At 34.7% G+C, this 24480-nt stretch overlaps 2 protein-coding genes across 2 annotated transcripts in view; one reads left to right on the forward strand and one right to left on the reverse strand.

The window, feature by feature from the left end:
- Positions 1 to 4905, reverse strand: part of LOC144442307 (lysine-specific demethylase 6A-like) — a 109838-nt gene extending 104933 nt beyond the window's left edge. Inside the window, exons 1-2 of the mRNA XM_078131620.1 lie at positions 4684 to 4905; positions 4522 to 4588 (exon numbers count right to left, since the gene is read on the reverse strand). Coding sequence (XP_077987746.1) covers positions 4522 to 4588; positions 4684 to 4763 — 147 coding nt within the window. The 5' untranslated portion in view covers positions 4764 to 4905. The remainder of the gene's footprint in view (positions 1 to 4521; positions 4589 to 4683) is intronic.
- A 2467-nt stretch (positions 4906 to 7372) lies between these two features.
- On the forward strand, positions 7373 to 22908 carry LOC144442380 (FUN14 domain-containing protein 1-like). The gene is made up of 5 exons (XM_078131710.1): positions 7373 to 7413; positions 18756 to 18882; positions 19215 to 19290; positions 21712 to 21849; positions 22544 to 22908. The coding sequence occupies exons 1-5, from the start codon at positions 7395 to 7397 to the stop codon at positions 22619 to 22621; spliced, it is 438 nt and encodes a 145-aa protein (XP_077987836.1). The 5' UTR covers positions 7373 to 7394; the 3' UTR covers positions 22622 to 22908.
- The last annotated feature ends 1572 nt before the right edge of the window (positions 22909 to 24480 follow it).

The raw sequence follows: 24480 nt of genomic DNA on the forward strand, positions 1-24480 counted from the left end.
TAGGAGAACATCAACTTTTTTGATGGGTAACAAGAAATCAATGTGAGTCAGTGGTGTGTCAAATTGGATAAAATGACATGATTTCGTCAATGAATATCAGATCCTACATATATGAAAAAGAATATGCAAGAAACTAAGACTATTTATAGAAACAATAAGTAGAGATTATACTTAGCAATAGAATTACTTCAAATAATACCACACCATCATGGCGAAACAATTCAATATTATCATTAACTGGCTATCCTTCAGACTGTCAACATTAGGTTAAGAAGCTTAGCCTTACATTTCCAAATAACATCTGAAATATACATTCATTCAGAACATTCAGTTTTTGATGGGACAAAGACAGATTGAAAGCTCAATGCTAAAAAACTTTGCACTGCTTGTGTTATAACATTTGTAAATCAATATCAGGACTGTTAATTCTAACTGTACAATTTGACCATCCTGTCCAGGGATTTCGCATTTATAACTTACAATATAAGTATAAATTCAGTCTTTACACATAAGGTTAGAAACCCTGATAACTACATCAAATTTTTTAAACAGCATGTCAGCCTCAGTACAAGTAATCCTCTACACCATTCCTGATGACTTTCCACTTTGTTTTTACTGTGTCTAGAAACAATTGTTACTTGTAAATATTACACTAACGTTGTTCATTGTATTCTAAAAAGATATCCTGTCAAGATTGTAAATTAATTCCTAATATACAAACAGTACACATTTGAAATAAGCGACAGAGTTAGGGTCAGGGTCAACTCAGCACTTTTGAAGCACCACACCTGATTTATATTGCTAGTATGAAAGGTTCACTATACAAGTGTCCCCCACTCCCTCTGCACTGTCACATTGCTATATAGTAATTTACCCTGCCAATTAATTATGTAGTGTACACTCTGAAGCATTGTGCCCTCGAATGATAGCCATATTTTGGAGTTGTGAGTCACAATGATAAAAACATAGTAGTGGAACACCACATTTTGGTGCGTCTCTAGAAATTGTGTGCGTCAGTGGCACGTCAAATTGGCTTAGAGGGCACAGTTTTCAGCAATGTCAAATTTCACCACCAATATCTTGACTTCAAATTCAGTTTCATACATTTTCTATAGCATAATATCACATTGTTCTTGTCAAGGACAGTAACTGAAAATATCTTCAAGTTCCATGCTCCCAAGATATTGCGAATGTACCACATTCTTCCTATTCTAGTAATTTATGTTTGATAAAACTTCGCAAAGGCATTGTTATCAAGTTATGATGACAACAAAACCAACCAGCTATGTGTGTGTATGTGTATGTATGTATGAATGTATGTATGGGAGTTAGGGGTGTCTATGTTGATTTAAATGCATAGTTTCAATATCAACAAAGAATGAACGGTCAATGATGTTGAAGTGTGCCCATCCCCCAACCACCACCCCCACACCCCCCACACCCCCCCCCCACCCACCCCCCACACACACACACACAGATGTTTGCTAAACTCACTACTTGGTTAACAGGTAGTTAAATACTATACTGGCAACATTTAATGTCCGCTAGTAAACTTTTGAGTAGAATTAATTTTATCATGGGCAGAAATCCCCATGATGTTATGATAACAATCAAATCTTGTTTCAAAGTCTGATTGTTGCACTAACTGCACAGCAGGCAATTCTCAACAGTATTTTTTTACATTCAAAACTAATTTGGCTATGTTTGGCTACATAGTACAGAAGCTTGTTTTTTATATTTTTGAAATTAACATGTACATACCCAAAACTGCCTTTGCTCTGTGAAAAACATGTCTTGTATGCATAACTCAACATAGGCAATAACAACAGACACACACACACACAGAACATAACCAATCCATTTCATCAAGCAGAAATAATGAAAACTGTCCCCAAGTGAAAGATTGCGTTTTACTGTGATCATCCTTACTGTGTACTTTTCTGATTGCTTAAACAGGTCATCTGACCAAGACTACAATCGAGATGTCGTCTGACTTCATTACCTTTGCTGAAACTAGGTCATCATTCAATGCTACAATGAATGGTAAAGCTACACGCAGAGTGACAATTTTATGGTTATTTCTGTAAAAACCACATCTAGTATTAGCAGTAATCATCCCCAATGTCAGAAAAAAAGGTCTATACAATCTTGTAGTCATCATGCTTTAGGATACTTCAATATGTACAACATCACATGTAAACAATACATTCAAACACCATGCATTGTATTGTATGTATAACACTACCACAGTGTGCCTTCTTATGATAGCTAAATTTTGTTGTTGCGAGTCAAAATGATAAAAACTGGCATTTCAGAAGTTTACCTGTGTTTATCTTTACAATGACAAATTTATATTTTCAATCCATATCCAAATACCATTTCTGACCCAAATTTGTTGATCCTGTTCAAGCAAAAAGTTAATGTTTTCCAACACAACAATGCCAGGACTAGATTAATAACCTAAATGTATGCTAATTCAAGTTGACCACAGAAGTCATATGGTGTCAGTTTGTACAAGACATTTACTATAGTTTGGTTTTGAATGTTGAAATGGAAATTGTCTTAACATTTTCACTTGTAAACTGGTTTGCAGTAGGATATTTCTCATTTTCATCTGATAACATACAAATAACAATTAGGGTATAACATCAGATATAATTTACACTTCACAGAGTCATAATGTACATTTAACAAATAAATTCAACGTCAGGTTTGGTTTACTTTTATGTAAGAATGTTGCATATATATATATATATATATATATATATATATATATATATATATATATATATATATATATATATATATATATATATATATATATATATATATATATATATATATATATATATATATACACACATATATACTTATGAATATATATATATACTTATGAATCTCTGTTATGAAACAGTTCACAAAACACAAGAGGCTAGAGTAGACCTCTACCATCTAAAATATACAATGCCCCATTCGCGTTATCATTCAAAAAACAAACACTGTTTTGTATCAAAGAAGTTGAGATCAGATTGCAAATTACTTCAGAGATCAATAACACTAATAATGAATTTTTGGAAGATGTGATAAAATCATGATTCAAAATTTCTAACTTGTAAGTTGTATAATAATAAACGACTGAACTAATCTGAACTAATCCTTGGGGTCAACCACTGAAAAACTGGGCATCATCACTTTCTTAGTTTCAACTGGGGAGGTCAGTTACTATTGTTTCACCTGCCAATTAGCATGATTAGCATTAGAAAAGACATGCCAAAATGTCCTCAAATAATCAAGAAAAAGAAAGGGGTACTTTACAAATAACCAAATCTAACTGAACTCGTTATTGTGTCTGTATTCACACTTTTCTGGAAGTTTTAAGGGGGGAATTATACTGTCACCTGTCAAAGTGTTACAACGTAGATCTAGTTTTACATAGATGCAATATCCATTTTCACATCTAGATCATAACAGTTCAGTGTTACTCGCTTGACCTCATTTTGCACAAATTTGTTTCGACCTCTCCTGCAGAAATTTCCGGTAAAATAATCCACCATCTTGTGTACATGCATTCAAGGTCAATGTTTTCTCTTGTACCATCCATACACATGGAAACCTAAGACGCCAGCTATGATGGTCGCGGTTCTCATGAAATATTACAGTAGCAATGACGTGCTGGATACATGTTACATAAACCCGGGAAGTGTCACTCGTGTATATGGTTAACAAATTTTATTTCGTTTCAACACACGCGTGTGCTTTGCCCCGCAAATTAGAATAACGAAGGGCGTGACATGGCCGGACACCAATAGAACCGGACAAAATGTACAATATGCGATCAGTGCACAAACTATAACAATGTGCGTTATGGTCGATATATGTGTGAAATTTAAAAAAAAAATCCGCATAAAATGATATTGGCTGTACTTTATGAGAATATCAAGGTTCCTAACATATCTGGTAAACAAAAACAAGGGTTTCACTGCATGCTGCACTCACTCCGAGCAGCGAGGCTTCCGTTTAGCAGTGAATGGAGCCATTTGCATTTTCACCTTCGGCGCGCGGTACGGACTTTTTGACTGTCCCGTCCACCAATTCTATAGCTAAAAATCATCAAACATCTCACCCACGTGAAAATCTTACCAAAAGTTTACCATAATAGTCCATAGAAACTACAGATTCAAACAAAGAACGCTGCACAATTTAGCAAACGCAAACCCGCCATCTTGGATTCATTTCATGTTCGGTCCATGCATGGTACCGTATACCGTCTTTGGTCCTAACATTCAAACTTTCCAAGTCTCGTTATTTCGCCTACAGGCATCGCAAATTTTGCAAAATTCACAAAAATTATACATATTCTGCATCGATACATATGCCAGTCTCTTTAGAAAGTTTTTAAACATTTCGGCCGAGACTAGATTTTTTGTTATTATCAAGCAAGAATTATTCTTTGTGTGTATATTTATGAACGACAATTCACATTGAATGATTACCCATACGTAAGAATATAGACAACCATACCTTCTGGATAAGGGCTTTTTTCTCCGTCCCACCTTCCCCATTGAAGTTCAGAAATCCAAACAGCCGACTGCAAGGAAAACACTGACATTTAGCATGCTGGAAAATAACAAGATGGAAAACAAACTCAGAGCGAATGGCCAAAATTTTTGTAGATGTTGTCACCTATCGAACTCAGCGAGCAAGTCCTTTTCCTGTGCTGTGAGACCTGACTTTTCTTCTCCCTGCAGCTGCCCGCTCGCCATTTTCCAAACGCATCTAGCCCAGAATTACGGAGATCAAATAATAAACTCCAGGTTTGAAGCTCATGGTGCAAAATCGCGACACGGATTTGGCGTTAATTCCCAAAGAACTTGTGGGTCCACAAGAAAAGTTGGTAGATGACACGAGCCACCTCACGCCGTACAACTGTATTGCCCTAAAACGTGTCCAATCAACGTCCTTTTCAGTAATCACATGATTCAGCCAACTTTCGCGCAGAATTTCAGTTCCGAGTTGCGCAGATTATCAAAACAATGTGGGTACGGGTCCAATTTTCGTGTGTTGCAGCTTGGTGAAATCCGAATTATATTATTTGCTTTGTGTGTACGTGGGCGATTGCTAGTACACCTCCAGACCTTGCAGCTGCAAGTATGAATGTCCGGCCAGCGGTTTTATTATTTGTTGTATTATCAAGGGGAATTTGTCCTCAATGCGGAAATAAACAATACCACTTTATGTGGTCCAATCATTTAGCATGATTTCGTCACATGGTTTAATCGCATGTTTGTAAGTGTAACGCCAAATTAATCTCCGTTTGCCGCCAAAACATGGCATATTTATAAACTATTCTACCTAAGACAATCTTTTGGCCCAAACAGTCACATACATTCGCTTTTGGTCATTTACGATATTCAACCTGTCGGTCGGTCACAATGAAATCCTTCAACGTTCAAGGGCCTCCATGTGAGGGCGGGTCATTTCATATCAGCGGGGGGGGGGGAAGCCCATAATTGAAAGCACAGTTATATTGATAAAAGGAAACCTCGGTGACAAAAAAAATCGTGCGTGGTGTAAGTGTATGATACATGTGTTATCACTACTCTTGTACATCATGAACATGTAAATTTATATGCCAATATTCACTTTAATTATAATTTATCTAATCTTACTTAATTATAATTTATTTCACTATATTTTGCATCCCTCCTTTTTACTAGATCTATACTCAGCTCAGCTCATTTCAATAAGAAATATGTATTTTGTAATGATACAAGAGGATATTGACCCAACACTGTTTTTGTCAAGAAAAAAACACCAGGCTCTATCTTTGCAGAAGTCACGTAATGGATTGTACGCAAGCCTGGCAAATACTGTCAACACTTTGGACTCTCAGATTTAACATGATAAATAAACTGATGATTTTTTTTTTACAAAAGTAGTGGTATATTTAAAAAACAGAAAATAATTTTGGAGATATAGTAACCAGGTTATTGAAATGGTGTTAAGGTATTGTTTGAGATATGATATATGATTTATTGCAATAGGTCTACTGACCAATGTCAGCATACATTGCAAAAACAATACATACATACATACATACATACATACATACATACATACATACATACATACATACATACATACACACACACACACACACACACACACACACACACACACACACACACACACACACACACACACACACATACATACAAAGTATGTATATTTATGTATCAACCCCGGAATCAAATACAATACAATTATGATATGCATTATGCATTGTTATCATGATTTTGTGCATGCATGTACATATTAATTTACTACTTTGTTTTAGCACCAAACACTTATTGCAGAAAATCCAAGGACGAAATGTAGTTTTCCTCAGGGATGCAATAAAGATTCTATTCTATTCTGTATATATAGACATATAAATCTTTAGGAATATATATATATATATATATATATATATATATATATATATATATATATATATATATATATATATATATATATATATATATATATATATATATATATATATATATATATATATATATATATATATCATCATTAATTAAAGTCGATTTCTTCCCCCTGGTGGGGGGTCACCGACTGTCCTTCTTTCCATGTGGCAATCACATTATTCCATTTCTGCCTGTTCCCATAGTCATTGATGTTTAATCCAATCTGTTTACATTGTCCTTCCACCATACTCTTCCATGTCAGCTTTGGTCGCCCTCTCCCTCTTTTTCCATCCACCTCCAGATTCCATGCCCTCTACACTCCTTCTCCCTCATCTTTCCTCAGCACATGTCCACACCATCTCAGAGAGCTACACCTTGCTACCTCCACAATTGACTCACATAGAATCCTTCAATGAAACAGTCACTTAAAGTTTGCACCAAGAATGTTTTTTTTTTTTCAAGTTTCCACCTTGGCTTCTGAGTGAAAATATGGAAGGAATTGAAATCCCTTACTTCCATCATCGAAAGAATGAAAATTCAAAGTATAATATGTTGACATTAACATATATTGAGAACAAATTAGAATTAAATTATGGAATTCATCTTCTGCAAAGTTAAGACTAGTCTAGATGCCAACAAGACCTTACAGAATCATTCATATGCTGGTATCTCGGGTTGAGAGTAGACGGTCAACATTGTCTGAAATTCTTATTACATAGTAATTTTAACCTGCCCATATATTTACTGTGGTTTTCAGAAAATTAATGACTTCCAATTAAAATCAGGTATATACATAAACAGGGAAAAGGTAGATCAAATTTGTAGCAATATTTGACTGGAAACAATTTATAACAAAAAAGGTAGGACAGCTGGAATCCCCCCCTGTCATAGTTATTGGGCATTTCCCTTATTTTGGTCAACGTCAAAATGGCGGAAGGCGAACAAGGTTTGTGTGCATTAGATATATGTCGTCAGAATATAATTTCAGTGTTATTATTACTCATAATGGTATCAGCAAAGATCGCAGATTCGTCTCATTTCAAACAGGTTGCCTGAAATCGTTCAGTTTGACCTCGCTGAAACATTGTTACACAGTACACAGTATAATCGAGTCGGTTTCCTGTCTGGACAGGAAGTTGATTTGTTCATCCCCATAACACACTTTTACAAATGTAATACAGTACTTTAAGTTAAACACGTGCAGTTCTTCAAAGGATGTGGTCTTGGCATATGTGATTTCTCGAATTATGAGATTGCATAATTGGGGGGGGGGGGTGTACCCTTACTTACATTTGCAAACCTCAAATTGAATTTTGAGAAAATAATGTTTTCAGTTTCACAAATTTTTTACTGACAAACTGAAGAACGAGGTTGATCTTGAGTTTCTAGTGCAAAATTGAAGAAAAGGAGATTATTATCTCAAGAATAAAAATCCGCTTGAATATATGCATGTACAAAATCTAACATAATATACTATTATATTGTTTTTTCATAATATCATTATGAAATTTTCTATTTTCAACATTACACTACTTATCCAAGGCATCCTATTCAAGTGTAATGTATTTAGTTTTATCACTCGGGATGTCTGTAAGCAATACCTCAATATGAGCTTTTTTGCATGGGAGTCAGAAAATACTACTGCATGCTCAAGATGACATGATCGACGCACTGTATAATGCATGAAAGCATACAACAATTGAGGCACATGAGCGCCTAGTAACATTCATACTCAAACCAGGTCAAATTGACAGGTTGTCAAGGGCAACATGGTATTAAATCTCATATATATATAGACTTAAAGATTCATTACTAAGTTTGTGCTCAGTATAAGGCCAGGTTTAATTGTCAATGTCACTTATGTATAGGGAGAGCAATTGTAGAAGACTTATTGATTTACAATAACGGTGACTTTGTCAGTCTAAATATCGAAACTGTAATATTTTCATTTGTAATATGGGCATATTGGTAATATCATAAGTATAGGCAAAGCCCATACGCTCGCACAGGGTAGATTCATTTGTGACCGGCTGCCGACACGATGATAATTTGTAGATAGCACCCTTCGCATGGAGAATGCGCATAACATATAGAATCTTGGGATTTGTTGTTTTTACTTTAATCAACACTATTGGCCCTTTACCAGGTGTACACAAAGACAAGCTATTGTCAACCAATGATTAAAGAGTCTTGGGATTTGTTGTTTTTACTTTAATCAACACTATTGGCCCTTTACCAGGTGTTCACAAAGACAAGCTATGGTCAACCAATGATTAAAGAGTCTTGGGATTTGTTGTTTTTACTTTAATCAACACTATTGGCCCTTTACCAGGTGTACACTAGCAAAGACAAGCTATGTCAACCAATGATTAAAGAGTCTTGGGATTTGTTGTTTTTACTTTATTCAACACTATTGGCCCTTTACCAGGTGTACACTATTAAAGCTAGCCAGTCAATGAACTTGTCAAACAGTCGTGTTGATTTGTTGTTTTTGTTTATCACTATTGGACTTTTACCAGATGTACACTGGGCTAGCTAGGGTCAATGATTCATTGAACTTGTCAAAGAGTGATGTAGCCTAGATTAGTCATTGGCTTTCAAATCTAGCGATCCCTCCAAGTTGGAATAAGATCTTCAGATTTAAAAGCCACCAGATAGGCTCTAGACTAAGAGTCATGGTGATTTGTTGTTTTTCTTTATTACTATTGGCCCTTTACCAGGTGTACACTGAGGCTAGCAGGTCAATGAACTTGTCAAAGAGTCATGGTGATTTGTTGTTTACCTTTAATGACTATAGTGGCCAGGTGTACACCAGAACTGCTATCAACCTAAATGCAAATTTGTGTTTCTTGAAGGTTGTTTTCGATTGGCTTATTCTTATCAAAGGGACCCCAGCAACCAATCAGAGAGTTAACCTGAAGTATGTAATCTACCAATCACTAACTATGTTATTAGTGATGTTGGTTAAAGGTGATTCAAAATGCTCACATTCACTATCGCTAATTTGCTAGACGACATGTTTGTGAAATGCATTCTGGTTTTAAAACTTTTCAAAAGCGTCTGCAAACACCTTAAAATGACCCTTTTTCAGTCACTTCCCTTCGGATTTACTTCGAGAGTTTTCGGGTATTTCCGGTCCCACCTAGGCCACGGGATTTTATGACGTCATAAGGGGTATACGTTAGCACTAAGACTATGACGAGCGTAGTCACTAGGTGAATAAAACTCAACAGCATTGTGAAAAAATACATTGCTAGTGGTTGTAACAGACATCAGTAAACAAAAACTACACTCTACATGTCTTATTAACCAACATTTACCGATATTTACTCACATTTTCTCCACTAATTGGCAGTGTCTGTGGGTATAAATGCTAAAATATTATCTCCCCATATTATGGCAAAATAAATCAAAACGGCTCGACTACAGTGTAGATATACATAAACACTTGTAATGTCGGTCGCGTGTTTCAATTTATTTATCTGATTTTTTTTATTATTTGCCGAGGAGAAGCATTACAATATCTTCGACATGCATGGCGTCGACAGCATATTTTAGCCCACTATACTCACTGATGTCGCCTTTTGAACGGCGCATTTAGCAACAAAGTAAACATATTTATCTTGAATAAATAAACTAGCTATTAGATTGCCATATTATCAGCAATAAAATTGTAAAGAATTGAGGAAATTTCGTGAGTTTAGTGTTGTCATTTACATGACTTTAGCAACTCGTCTGGAAGAAAACTTGTATGGTTTCCCTTGTTGCGATATCACTTAATTTAATGCAACAAGCCTATTTAATATTCATTAGAAGAATTTTGTAACGAATCATGGTATTCGAAGTATACAGTTTAGGAAACCAACAAATCAAATATCGCGATGTGTTAATGATATTAAATATGATTGGACAATATTGACGTCGGCAATCAAGGTCGTGACCCCAGCACATGGTTATGAAAGAAAGCCTGCAACTAGATACTTAGCCACGTCCGGTCCAATTTCTCAGGGTTTGTTTTGAAGTTAGAGACGTTATTTCTGTACAACTTGAAGAATTTTACAATATATCTGATTGATAAATATGGATTACATCAACACGTGGATAAATTTAACCCGACACGAATGTGCGCTGTGCTCTCCCGATTCCATACGTACATTGTACATACACTGCTTCAACTTTAATCGGCGGAACTATCCTAGTATAAGCTTACTGCCGCGGCCGCGGTGACTGCACAAAACTTGACAACACTACCCCTCTACCGATATATAATAATCACCTGTATACCGTGATAAAAACAAGCAATAATTCGAGTCCCCAACAAGTCGATGAGACCTCAGTACTTCTGTTCATTCCGATCCAAATGCGAGTATCTTAGGTTTTATATGGGTTTCAGACTCGGACTAGAGTATTACGCCCTAGACAATAATAGATGTAAACTTGTGTTCACAAGCCAAACATGTGACAATACAAGACCACAACGAAAACTGTGAAAAATTTACAGGTCACAGTTCCATTTACATGATGCAATGACTCGGAGCGTGCTTCCTTATGCTCCGAGCAACTTGAATCGAATCAATTAGTGTATTATGGGACCAACAAATATATTGTGGCACATGTCCCGATACACCTTCTTGAAGTTTCCCATTGGTATTCTAATAGCTAGTATATTTATTCGAGATGAAATATGTTTACGTTGTTGTTAAATGCACTGTTCAAAAGGCAACGCGAGTACGATTAGGCTAAAATATGCCGTCCTTGGCCCGGGGATGCCGTCAAAACGTCACGACGGTATCGTATTGCTTCTTATCGGCAAATAATAAAAAATCAGATAAATAAAAGTCAATGAATGTGAAACACGCGACATTACAAGTGTTTATATATAACTAGTCGAGCCGTTTTGATTTATTTTGCCATAATATGGGGAGATAATATTTTAGCATTTATACCCACAGACACTGCCAATTAGTGAGAAAATGTGAGTAAATATCGGTAAATGTTGGTTAATAAGACATGTAGAATGTAGTTTTTGTTTACTGATGTCTGTTACAACCACTAGCAATGTATTTTTTCACAATGCTGTTGAGTTTTATTCACCTAGTGACTACGCTCGTCATAGTCTTAGTGCTAACGTATACCCCTTATGACGTCATAAAATCCCGTGGTCTAGGTGGGACCGGAAATACCCGAAAACTCTCGAAGTAAATCCGAAGGGAAGTGACTGAAAAAGGGTCATTTTAAGGTGTTTGCAGACGCTTTTGAAAAGTTTTAAAACCAGAATGCATTTCACAAACATGTCGTCTAGCAAATTAGCGATAGTGAATGTGAGCATTTTGAATCACCTTTAATGGTCACCTGTAAAATTAAAATATGACATCTTGTGAGATGTTTTGCATGTATTATTTTCATCTGTTTTCAAAATAATTTTCACAAGCTGTGTGTTTATACAAAGATGTTAGATCGTTCTTATATCAGACAAGTTGTCACTTCTGTAACAATATATAACCAGGTGTATAAATAGTAATATGCAAATATTATGTAAATTATGTAACCTTATATGCAAATTACTGACTTGCAAGCATATGGCAGCATGGTATTTGAGTTCACTATCTTCTTGATAAATTATACTGATCACATCATAGTTTGATTATATCACTAAGGTGAAATTAGATTTCTAATGATGATTTTTTTTTTAAATGAATATATTTTGAAGAATTAGGAGACTTAAAAAAAAATCCCCCAATTGATGGTGCCAATCTAGAAAGACTATGATATATTTATACCATGCATAGGCCAAAATATGGAATATATACTAGATGGTTGTTGTACGTCATGACAACGCGTGTTTATGTAACTAGTTCTGCTGTGTTCGAAATAATAGTCAAAACGTTCCAAATTGCTATTACTTTCCATTACTTGACATTACTGACACTGGTATAATTACGTTATTTTCCAATATTTTGCTTGTGACCTAATGGTTGTCAATACTGTCTAGCGACTGGTATTTACAAAGCCCCTTAGGTCACTCGTATTTTCCTTGGCTGAACGAAGAAAAATGTTGGAGAATAACATCTAATTAACGATAAGGTAATAGGCTTGGTAAAGTTCAGCTGATTTTGTGTTATTTCCTTCCAGAAAATAATTAAGTTGCAATTGTTGATTTACATGCCACTTCCACCAAATTTTCAATTTTCTGTTGTAAAAACATCACTCACCATATTCCCAATGTGAGTGGCGCCCTCTGTGTCAGCATCCATCATGATGAGACTGCAGGGTGTAGGCTTCCTTCTATGACCTCTAACCTTTATCTTTTTTTCTGTCAAGACTATATAACAAGCGAGACAATATCACAGTATATAGTATTTTACCCACAAGTCTCTCTGATTTTTGTTGTTGAACATACTATCCTTGCAGTCAGACGAATCTCAGACAAATACAAGTTTTTGTAAAAACATTTTTGAAATTTTTAATAGAAGCATAGAATTATAGAATTGCAAACATGAGTTTTTGAATACTCATTTTCATCAGTTCTGATATCAAAGGTTTATTGTTGAATTCGTAGAAGATACTAGTACAAAATTCATAAATTTGTCGATACTTTCTTGAAAGACATGCAGAGTATTTGCTAGGAAACTAAGGAAAATATATACATCTGATCTATTAACCGTGTTCAGACACACACAGTTACACTGGCGCTGCACCGGCTTATTTAGTTACAACTGAATGCTTTCAAGCTACCATGTTTGCATCTCACTCACCACCGTACATAGTCTTAGGGAAGCATAAGACAAGCCAAATTGCAGGAATAGAATAAAATGGTCGGAGAAACCAAAATATAGAAGAAGTGTAGTGGGTTTTTCATGCAGTGCATTTCAGATTCAGAATATAGTGTGTGTGTGTGTGTGTGTGTGTGTGTGTGTGTGTGTGTGTGTGTGTGTGTGTGTGTGTGTGTGTGTGTGTGTGTGTGTGTGTGTATGGGGGATTATAGTGCATGGAGGATATAGGGTTTTTGGTATGAGGTACAATAATCTTATGCAAATATTTGCAATTAATGTGATTAGGTAGTTGATCTAATAATAGGATTAACTGATTTCAATAGGTTTATGATTCCTAAAGACAATCAAATTTAATTGAACACCTGGGTCCTAGAAAAACCAAAAAATTGTGTGGTTTTGAATGGTGTACCTATATACTCTGATTCTTAGCTTGAACAGTGTGTTCCGTTCCAATGGTGAAAATGATAACTTATACTGGTATAATGTTCTGTTCCAATGGTGAACTTTTCACAAAGATAGCGTGGACTATGTGGTTCCATTCCATGGTGTATTTTTCAAAAAAAATCATTTATACTGTGTGATTTCATTCTAATGATTGTGTGGTTTGGTTCCAGTGGGGAACTTTTCAGAAACATATTATTGGATAGTTTTAAAATGTATTTTTAAGTTCAGTTGCTGATTTTCAAAATGATTCTTTTTATGTTTGACTTTTGTACTTGCTGAAGCTTGTGTGATCACACCTAGTGATCAAACCCTACCACTATCCACACATTTGAAATACAATTCGTTGTCAAATGATTCAGTGATTATTTTTCTATTATCTCTCTCTCCACCATTTAGTCAAATGCCTTTCTCTCTCATGACATACCATTCTTACCACCAACAGTAGTAGTTTAATGAAATGTTGATATAAATATGATGACAGTATTGCATCCTCACGTGACTTATTTAAGGTTGCGTTTGTAGTAAACTGAACAAAGTAACCAATTACAACTGCCTGTCAGTGTGTGATGGATTACTACTGATATGCACTGTTCACACTTTCCCCAGCAGCAGATTTAGCTAGATTTTCAATAGAATTTGTCGCTTTGACCATAGACCCTCCACCAACAGAGGGTCTATGATTTGACTATACATGGAGAGAGAGAGATCGTAAAAAAGAAGCCCACATGTATAGTTTCTAGACTAATGGAAAGAAACTGCCCCTTCAACGCCATATGTTGTTTGTTACACTCGTTAAGATTTTACCCTGAATAAAAATATGTTATAATAATAATATTAACAGTAAAATATGGAAAGTTACAGGCCTTAAAGGTGAGAAGCGTAGAAAAAGAAGGTATTATCATGAGTCATGGTTTGTCATATTGTATAACTAGATATTGATAGCATTTGGTGTTTGCTGTAACCGTAGGCCAAATATGTAATAAATAGTGTGTTTCCGATAACATGACTAACTACAAGTTTGAGGCCCCCCCCCCCCCCAAAAAAAGTAAGGCCTAAAAAAATTGTTTGGTTTCTGTTACCCAACCCCACCTAGTTTTTCACGCCGACCCTAAACATTTGTTTACATATTTAAGGAAAAAATAATAAAATTTTTGCAATTGTGAAGTTTTACACACAAAAAAGTGCATGCGAAAACTGACATCAACTGTTCTAATAAAACTGTTCTTCCAATCTGTAATGGTTGTACATCTGATGAGAAGTAACCATATGATAAACAATGGTAACTAACTGAACTAGATACTCACATATGAAAAAACAAATACATGTATATATAAAAAAATAGAATAAAAAATCTACCTACCCCACCTATTCTAAAATTGAGCATAATCGGAACCACACAATTTTTTTTGTTAGGCTTAAAATGGTAACAATTTACCTCTATTCCCATGTACTACATCTTCATGGCTTTGCCTTGTCTTTGGTCACTTTTTTAAAAAAAATCATATCCCAGTCAGAAAAACCAGGTCTTAGACTCTAACAGTACAGTCTGCATAACGTGTTCGTCTACTTAACTTATAATTGTCTTCATTTACTTATTTTACACCTCATCAAACTCTCACAGAAGTATTGCGACCAACGAGAATCTTAATCTTGGGGTCGAAGTAATTTTTAGAAAATCAAAGTACAATAACATAACATTCCAACTTACTTACCCTATTTTCGAAATCATATCAGAAACAAACATTTTTTTTTAATTTTGCTTTCGACAAAATCAAAATTTATGTTTTCTGTCCCCAGTAAATAAAATTGAAGTTGCTTATTTATTTTAATGTACTGTAAACATGGAAATTTTAGCTAAAGTCTTATTTTTGATTATGTACCCTGGACTACTGTAAATAAACAAACACAAGTAAAAATATGCACTATAAAACGCTAAAAATAAAAATTTCGAATTATCTTGCAATCTTTGCAGGATTAGATGTATTATTTGTTAATTTCATAACAGTTTAGAGCGTTGCCATGGTTTCACCATCACAACTTAAGTGCTTAAAGGTGAGATGGGCAAAGATGAATATGTTAATTAGTGTATATTTTTAGCTGTTATCTGTTACTCACTGATTCCATTGAAGGCCATTGATGCGAGGACACTGAGTCAGTAATATTGTAATATTAATACAGTCATGGAAAAACAGGACCAAAATGGTATTTATTTTATTTATGTATCGATATTTTTTGTTGGCAGAATTAATGGATTATGTATGTCCAATGTGGTATACTTGTAATACATGTGTTATATCATCACAGAGTAAGGAAAATTGGGAAATACTGATACAGGGTATCATAACATCTGAGCATGGTTTTTATAACTGATTGGAAACCAGGCAGTGCTAAGGTTTGTGAATGTAATGTTAACAGAGTAGGGAATCTAGTAAAATTACATAGATTCATTGCCATTCCGTTTGGTGCGGAGTCTTGTAGGGGAATTCGGGTAGACTTTACTTGCAAACAATATGGGGGTTAGGGGTGGAGGGGTTGGGGTTGGGGTTGGGGTTGACAAGCTGATTTTATCTCCTATAATTGCCTATGACATTACAGGTAAAACATTATTGCACTTTGACAAGGCCACAAATTTAACTATGCTTCAGTCATCGTCAGATTTAGCCAGGTGAACTGTTTCAACTAAAATTTTCTATTGATTTCCATATGTTTAAAGATTCACCTTATAAATTTGGTAGTCTAGATACAATGTTTAGTAGTCTATGTGTCCTAGTGCTAATTTGGTAGTCTAGATACAATGTTTAGTAGTCTATGTGCCCTGGACTACTGCTAATTCGGTAGTCTAGATACAATGTTTAGTAGTCTATGTGTCCTGGACTACTGCTAATTTGGTAGTCAAGATACAATGTTTAGTAGTCTATGAGTCCTGGACTACTGCTAATTTGGTAGTCTAGATACAAAGTTTAGTAGTCTATGTGTCCTGTACTACTGCTAATTTGGTGGTCTTGATACAATGTTTAGTAGTCTATGTACCCTGGACTACTGCTAATTTGGTAGTCTAGATACAATGTTTAGTAGTCTATGTGTCCTGTACTACTGCTAATTTGGTGGTCTAGATACAATGTTTAGTAGTCTATGTACCCTGCTGTTGCTGTTTTTGACAAACATATGTAATAATAACAGAACCCTGACATGTGAATACAGGTGTGTTATATGCCCTCATCGTTACGGTGACTATACCCGGTACCACTTGCTACAGTTAAGTACAGCTACATAGAACATATACCACAAGCTCTTGTGCAAATACATGGAGTACAAGCCACACTTACATTCACGCATCATCATGGGATTCTCTGTCATAGGTCTAAGGTACAAGCAGATTTGATAGCGTGTTAGGCATTGTGACAGACGAGAGTACTTCTATGTACAAACACATAATTTCACCACTTGACTCACAGTCAGTAAAGAACTCTGTCAATAGCAGATTACCACTCATTCATATAAATACACACACACAATGGAATTCATGGACTGACAGATAAAAAATACACAGATGAATACTTGAATGCATTTCATATTGTTTAGTTTATTGCATGAAAGACCACAGACCCAGAAAGCATACAAAATATACAAAAGAAAAAAATACAAAACAACTGGTGAAGAGACTCAAAGACTTTTAAGTTACCTACTATAAATACTGCCGATAGCTGTATGACAGATGTTTTACTGTTATTCTCCAATATATTTCAGCCAAGGAAAATACTCGTGACCTAAGGGACCCTTGTCGACGAGTAGTGACAACCTTTAGGTCACGAGTATTTTCTGGCTAACTGAAAGAAAATATTGGGGAATAATATAATTATGCCATTGTCAGTAATAATATGAGTAAAAAATCAGGGAAAGCACCGTAATGGCAATTTTGAGCGTTTTGACTCATATTTCGAACACAGCAGAACCAATGACGTGCACATGCGCTGTGTGACATGTGCACATATTGTTGTGATGTAGAACGACCAGAGTATATATTCCATATTTTTTGTTAAACCTGGTTCATGCATGCTATACATATCTTTTGTATTCAGTGTTTTTTCGTCAATATTGTAGTTATAGTGTTGAAGCCCCTGATGAAACACAACTTTATGGGATGTTAAAAAATCATTTGTGTGCTCATTTATTGCTACTATTTGTTTGTATTCTGACATTTGCTTTGATGTAATCAAATAGTATGTGTACTTTTGTATGTATTCTGATATTTGCTTCAGTGTAACCAAATAGTATGTGTAATGTGAAACACTGGATAAGGCCATAAGGTGCTGGTACTGAGCACATAAAAAAAATTCAAGCAAGGAAAATATCAGGGCTACTGTAATCAAGCACATTTTTTAGTGCTTTTTGTAACATTTTCATTTCAAAATGGCTGCCAAGTTTCCAAAAGTGTGTAGAAAGATAAAGCAGGCACTCTTTTAAAAACTACAAAGTGAATTAACATCTAGATCTTTTACGTTCTCATGAACAACTTGGTTTATACTTTCATACAGCAGAATTGGAAAATTTTTGAGGGACGATCGCACAATTTCTTCCAAGCTCAATAAATGAACTTTGGTTATTTAAGAATTGAGTGGTTCTGACATCAGAGTGATTGCTGAGTTTCAGTTAAGCACTTCTGACTAAATTTCAAAAACTTTCACAACTGCCAGAACTGGAACATGTTTTGTATTTACTGCTGAGATGTTGATTAGTTGATTAAAATTTTTACTTCTAATGTGAGATATAGTACTGGGTTTCTGGTTAGTATTTTGATGTGTTTGCAATGTTTTTACATAATGTAATAGCTAGATCATATTAATTCTATTTTCACCATGGTTTTTACGTCATTTTTCACACTTGTGAATATTTGTTATGGGGAGAAGGAACGGGTACGTCTAAACAAACAAGAATAATTTATTGAGTTTGTGTGACATCGTATGATTGTCCCCAAAGCATTTTGTCAGTGGTTTGTCATATTTTGTTGTTAATTTTTACTTTTGGTAGACATTTCACAGTATTGACATACTTTTCATCTGTTTATCCTTAGACGATGAACATTTTGAAATTCTTGACCTGACAAGGGAAAGACGTCATGAATTGATAGAGAAAGTCTTGGGAGATGTGACGACGAAAGGAGCTGTCACACAACTTGCCATTGGTGGTGCTACAGGATGGTACGTATTACAACTGCTGACATTAGACCATGGACAAACGAAACCTTATAGTATTACAAACAGGGAAAGTAAACAAATGAATTGGATTGATAACACTTGTCACAGCATATTGGAAGTACAGAGAGACTTGTATTGCATGTCATCATTTGATAAGAACAGTTTTATGGCCTCTTTACATAATAGTTCACAAGTTCATGAAGAAATTTCCAGTTACCCTGGCATTTCATGTGCACATAAAGAACAATTTTCATAACATGTTCAGTGATATGATGCCTTACAGGAAAATATCTTCACACAGCTTTTACAAAACTTTAACATTTTGATTTTGGCAGGGTGTCAGGATATGTCTTCCAAAAAGTTGGAAGAGCAGCGGCAACAGCAGTAGGTGGTGGACTTCTACTCCTTAGGGTATGTAGTTGAAGATCTTCTGTTAAACTGCTTGAAATGTTGTACAGTAATGATACAATCTATTGACATTGCATATAACGAAAGTTACCAAACACACACATTTGTGAGTGTCGCCTGTTGTTTTACACACTGAATTTGTTTCACTTTGCAAGGACATCATATAGATTATTATATTAATTGGCCTTTGCAAAATTTGCCATGGTGGCACTCTACTTCCTGTCTGTGTGTACCTTGGGGGTATATATGGTATAGGTTACTCAGTTAATCATAGAGTACTGCTGCTTTCCTCGATGTCTGAACAATATGAAAAACATCCCTGATTTACACTTTTACAGAATACCAAGGGACTAAACTCTTAAACGATACTATGAGGTGATCCCAATTTGAGTGAGGGCGCTGTATTCTCAATTTCCTCTTTGCAGTCTGGAATGGCCAAATGGCCACAAATGATAATTAAAAGCATACAAATATCTCAACTTTTGAAATTTACATAAGGCTGTACACACCTCTGCCTATGATAAGTGTGGGTTAATGCCAGCTTCGGAAGTGAATACCACCAATGCATTTTACCATGTTTGATAAAAAGTGATTATTTCAATATAGTGAATTCACAAGGTAAAGAGAAATGGTGCCTTGTTGGTGTCTCTTTCTCATTATAACAAAAATGATTAGGTAACTCATTCTAAACTTGTGGTATTCACAGCTAATTTGTTAACTTTCCCTCTCACAAATGAGAATAAATAGAGGAATGAAATGTAACTGTGGCCAGCCCAGTGCATCTGTTGCTGTATGCAATGAATAATATGTTTATACCTGCAATATCAACTAGGTATAGCTATGCTGAAGGAAAACTGATTCAGGAAAATTGATTTCAGTAGTTTTATTGTTGTTTGTTGATTTTCTGGGAGCGATTACCGCTTAGAAGGTGATAACGTGGAACAGCAAAAATTGAAAACCAATGACAATAAAATGATGGAAGTAGAGATAAATAAATAAATCAAGCCACTTTTACCACATCGGATTTTATTCAGATTGTCACATGAGCTAATCAATCAAGCTCATTTCTAACTGTTTTTGACCAGAGACATATTTCAAACGCAATTACAAAAAAAAATTTTTTTTTTAAATAAAAAGTAAAGTAAAAAAAAGTAAAGTGTGTACTGTGTATAAATTACGAAAAATCTTCATCACCTTGGTAGATTTTTATTGCTGGTTCTTTTTCTGTGTTTATGTAGCTATTGTACTATTTTTTGTCATTTTTGTTGTTAGTTTGTTGTACAATGCACTGAGATGTAGTGTGGTGTGTTTCTATAAGAATTAAAATAATTAAATAATAGATTAAATAACTTAAACAGGTTATAACAAACAAGCAGTTCAAAGATTTTTCATAAAAAAATTTTGAACTGCTTGTGCATATCGCATAACCTATGTGGGTGTATAAAATATTAGTCACTCCATGGCTGCAATCGCTGTTTGCATTTTCAAAAATAGACAACAATGGAGTCCTAAAGGGGTAAAAAATATATCAAATATGAAAACCCAAGAGGTAATCATGTAATACACTGTGCCAAGTCTGTGTTTATCACCATGTTTGATTTCACAAAATATTCCCATAACTGGTATGAGGAAATGACAGCAAGGTTTTAACCAATAATATGTTGAATTGAGTGACAGAATGTAAACCAATAATTGCAGATTCCAAGTATATTGAGTCCAGATAATAAATGTCATATCCTTTTGTTAATTACGTCCCAAAATTACCAGAAGGCAAGCATTGTTGGAAAAGAATGGTTCCTACTACAATTTTGCATATATGTGAATTATTTCTAATCAACTTAATTGCCTCTTTTTGTTTGAAATTTATCATGAATTGAGTTGTAATAACATATTGATATTAGTAATGACATTTGCCCTCTTATTCATCAATATTGAGACCCCAAGCTGACATTGGGGGCGCTGTTCATCTTACACGTTCATTCTGTAAAGTGGCACAACCTGAGTTATAATTTATAAACATTTTTACTCAAGTGACAACACTTACGATAGAACCTTAATTAAACTATTTTAATTAATATTAATGTCAATGCATGTCTTCTGTAACATTATAATTGTCTTCTGACATTGTTGATTGCATCGTAGGGATTTCCTCGACATTTGTGTAACGTTTGATAAATTTCGTCATCAGATCGTTTTTCATTGCTATCTTAATACCTGGTTTGAGTTCAGCAAATTTCAAGTGAGGTTAAGTATGCTTTAGTAAGTAGAATACTGCGAGTATGTTTAAAATATACAGTAAAAATTCCATATAAACTTAGTGTTGTGCCCCTTGACCTTTTCAGAGCAGCAGTCAGCCATCTTTACACTTTTTCCAGAGGTCCTATGACTTTCATTAATTACTATATTTTGATTTAATTTGCATAGATTGCCAACTATAAAGGCTATATCAAGATAGACTGGAGAAAAGTTGAAGGTGATGTCGATACTGCACAACGCCAATTGTCAAAGCAATCCAGAAAACTACGAAGAGAAAATCCAGAAATGGCAGGCTATTTACAGAAGGTAAGAACTGAAGGAGGGGGCTATTGTGATGGGCTGGGTCCATCCGTCTGTCCATTCATCCATCTGAGAATTCAGACGTAGTACGTCATTTCTATCACATGTAATATCAATTTTCTTTCAAACCTGGCACAAAAGTGATATATCATATGGAACATATGCCTGCCATATGCAAATACAAATGCAAATGCATATGCAAATGTGACTGAATGGTGGCCATATTTGTAGCAAAAAATCATGATATACTGCTAACCTCAAAACCTGTAGTACACAAAGACTCATTCAAGTGTCTACCCCTATATTATCAGGTGCAAGCTTTCTTTTAAGACCTTTGACCTTGGCCTTCAAGGACAATTATGAAAATCAAGCTTTTTAATGCTAATTGCAGACACTGATATTTAACTTTTAAGTATGGGCAATTTTTTTTTTTTAAATCTTGGATGGGCACATTGAATGAAGAACAAGGGAAATACACACATGCATGTATGTCATCTATTAGTCACACAGAAGTAATGTTTTTGAGGGGGTGTCTCTTCGACGAAGACTTGCATGATGTCAGGTTGGCAGGACAGAAGTCCAAATTCTGACATCAACTCTTGAAAAGGTGAAGTTTAATATTTACAAGAATTCTAAAAAAAAAAATTGTGATTTTGATTTGGAAAGTCATTAATCAACTTCTGTAAATTCTTTATTGCAGTTAAAAGAGCTATGTCAACAGAATGTAATGTTATCAAGTGGTTTCATCGGTGGATTCCTATTGGGTGTCGCTTTCTGAACATATGCAAATTAACCAGATGTTGTCTTCATCCACCAATAATACTCAGAGTATTAAAACGTCTGGTTGGCTACAAGTTTCAAGAATTTTTTTCACATTAGAGTGCACTTTACCCACAGCATATTTATTTTATGTCAGACATCACCTTTACAAAAGATGTCACCTCGGAATTCTTTTTGTTTCTTTGACTTATATCATCTTGAATATTTGCAATATTTTGATAATAATTACAATGATATTCAAATGATCAGCATGAAAGGAATAGACACAACATTGATTTTCAAGATAAACTCAATTGATAAGACCCCTGTATATAAATAATTACACTCTTTGGTAAGTTCAATTCAAACAATCAATGCCAAGTGTTGTATCTGATAGCAGGAGGTAGTAAAATACAACAACGCCAATATCTAGACTGAGTGAAGTTGACCTTACTAGAAACACTATTTTTATAGACAATCTTGCAATACAATGGATTGAACCTTAGACTGAGATTGAACACAAGACATCTATTTTACAACCTCCTGTTATCAGATACCACATTTGGCGTTGACTGTTTGAGTTGGGCTTCCAAAGACTGTAATTGTTTATGTACAGGGGTCTTATCAATTGAGTTTATCTTGAAAATCACAGTTGTGTTTATTCCTTTCACACTAGTCATGTGAATGTCATTGTATACGTAATAATTTTGTCCCCCTGGTAAAATTGCTTTACATTAATTTTTCCCACCTACATTGGTATGGACACTAGTTTCAGATATCAAAATCTGAATTCAAAAATTTATTTTTTTATTGCAATATGACAAAAAGCATTAATCCCAGAGTGTTTGTGTAAAACCATCTTTTCTGTGTCATAGTTGCCATGGTTATCATGTTTAATAATATAGAGACAAATGCATTGTAAACATTTGCGTCATTTGATGAGTACAATTTGACAATTTGAACAGAAATGTAAAAATTGATATTATAACATGAATAGAAATTTGAACAGACATGAATAGATAATGTAAACACGAATGTGATTGGACAGTGTGAAGAGATATGGATAGATGTTATATAAACATGAATGTGATTGTAAAGACTGATCTGATTGAACAATACAATGCATCGTGAATGTAAACATGGATGTGATTGGACTGTTGTAAAGACGGGTCTGATTGGACAACACAATGCATCATGAATGTGATTGGACTATTGTAAAGCACTTGATCTGATTGGACAATACAATGCATCATGAATGTAAACATGAATGTGATTGGACTATTGTAAAGACTGATCTGATTGGACAATATGATACATCATATAATTTGGCACAATGCCATCTATTTACAACAAAGAATGCACTGGATATAGAAGACATGCTAAGAAAGTAGCCGGACCAATGTGAAGGATGTATACCTGTATTACAAACCTACTAATGCCATTCATTTATTACAAGTTGTACAATAAATAGAGTACATTCACCCGACAAAAATATAAAATATTAATATTAATAATTATGATGAATTAAATGACATACATCATAGCTCAAAATGTCACCTGAAATACCCCTCAGGTTAGTAATAAATCAACATTTATACACCCTAGGTTTATGATAAATTGTTGATCTGTCATGAAATACCCCTGAGTTATAATGTCATGACAAATTATAAGAAAATGTACTACCCTTTATGTTATTGATAAATAGTACCAATATACCACTAGTGTGATTGCTATATACCTACCTGTACTTGTAAATCTTGGTATGAATCAATGAGTTAGGGATACCTAGTAGTTTAGTTTTTGCTGTGGTTTTGATACTGCATTTTGCTTTGGAATAAAATCTGACATAGACACAAACAAGACAGTTTTCCAGTGTCT

The sequence above is a fragment of the Glandiceps talaboti genome, chromosome 11 (genome assembly GCF_964340395.1).
Source record: "Glandiceps talaboti chromosome 11, keGlaTala1.1, whole genome shotgun sequence".
Lineage (NCBI taxonomy): Eukaryota > Metazoa > Hemichordata > Enteropneusta > Spengelidae > Glandiceps > Glandiceps talaboti.

Excerpts from the sequence above, each read along its gene's own strand:
- LOC144442380 (XM_078131710.1), top strand. Across the intron at positions 18,883-19,214 it reads ATTGGTGGTGCTACAGGATG|GGTGTCAGGATATGTCTTCC; the intron begins GTACGTATTACA and ends TGATTTTGGCAG. Across the intron at positions 19,291-21,711 it reads GTGGACTTCTACTCCTTAGG|ATTGCCAACTATAAAGGCTA; the intron begins GTATGTAGTTGA and ends TAATTTGCATAG.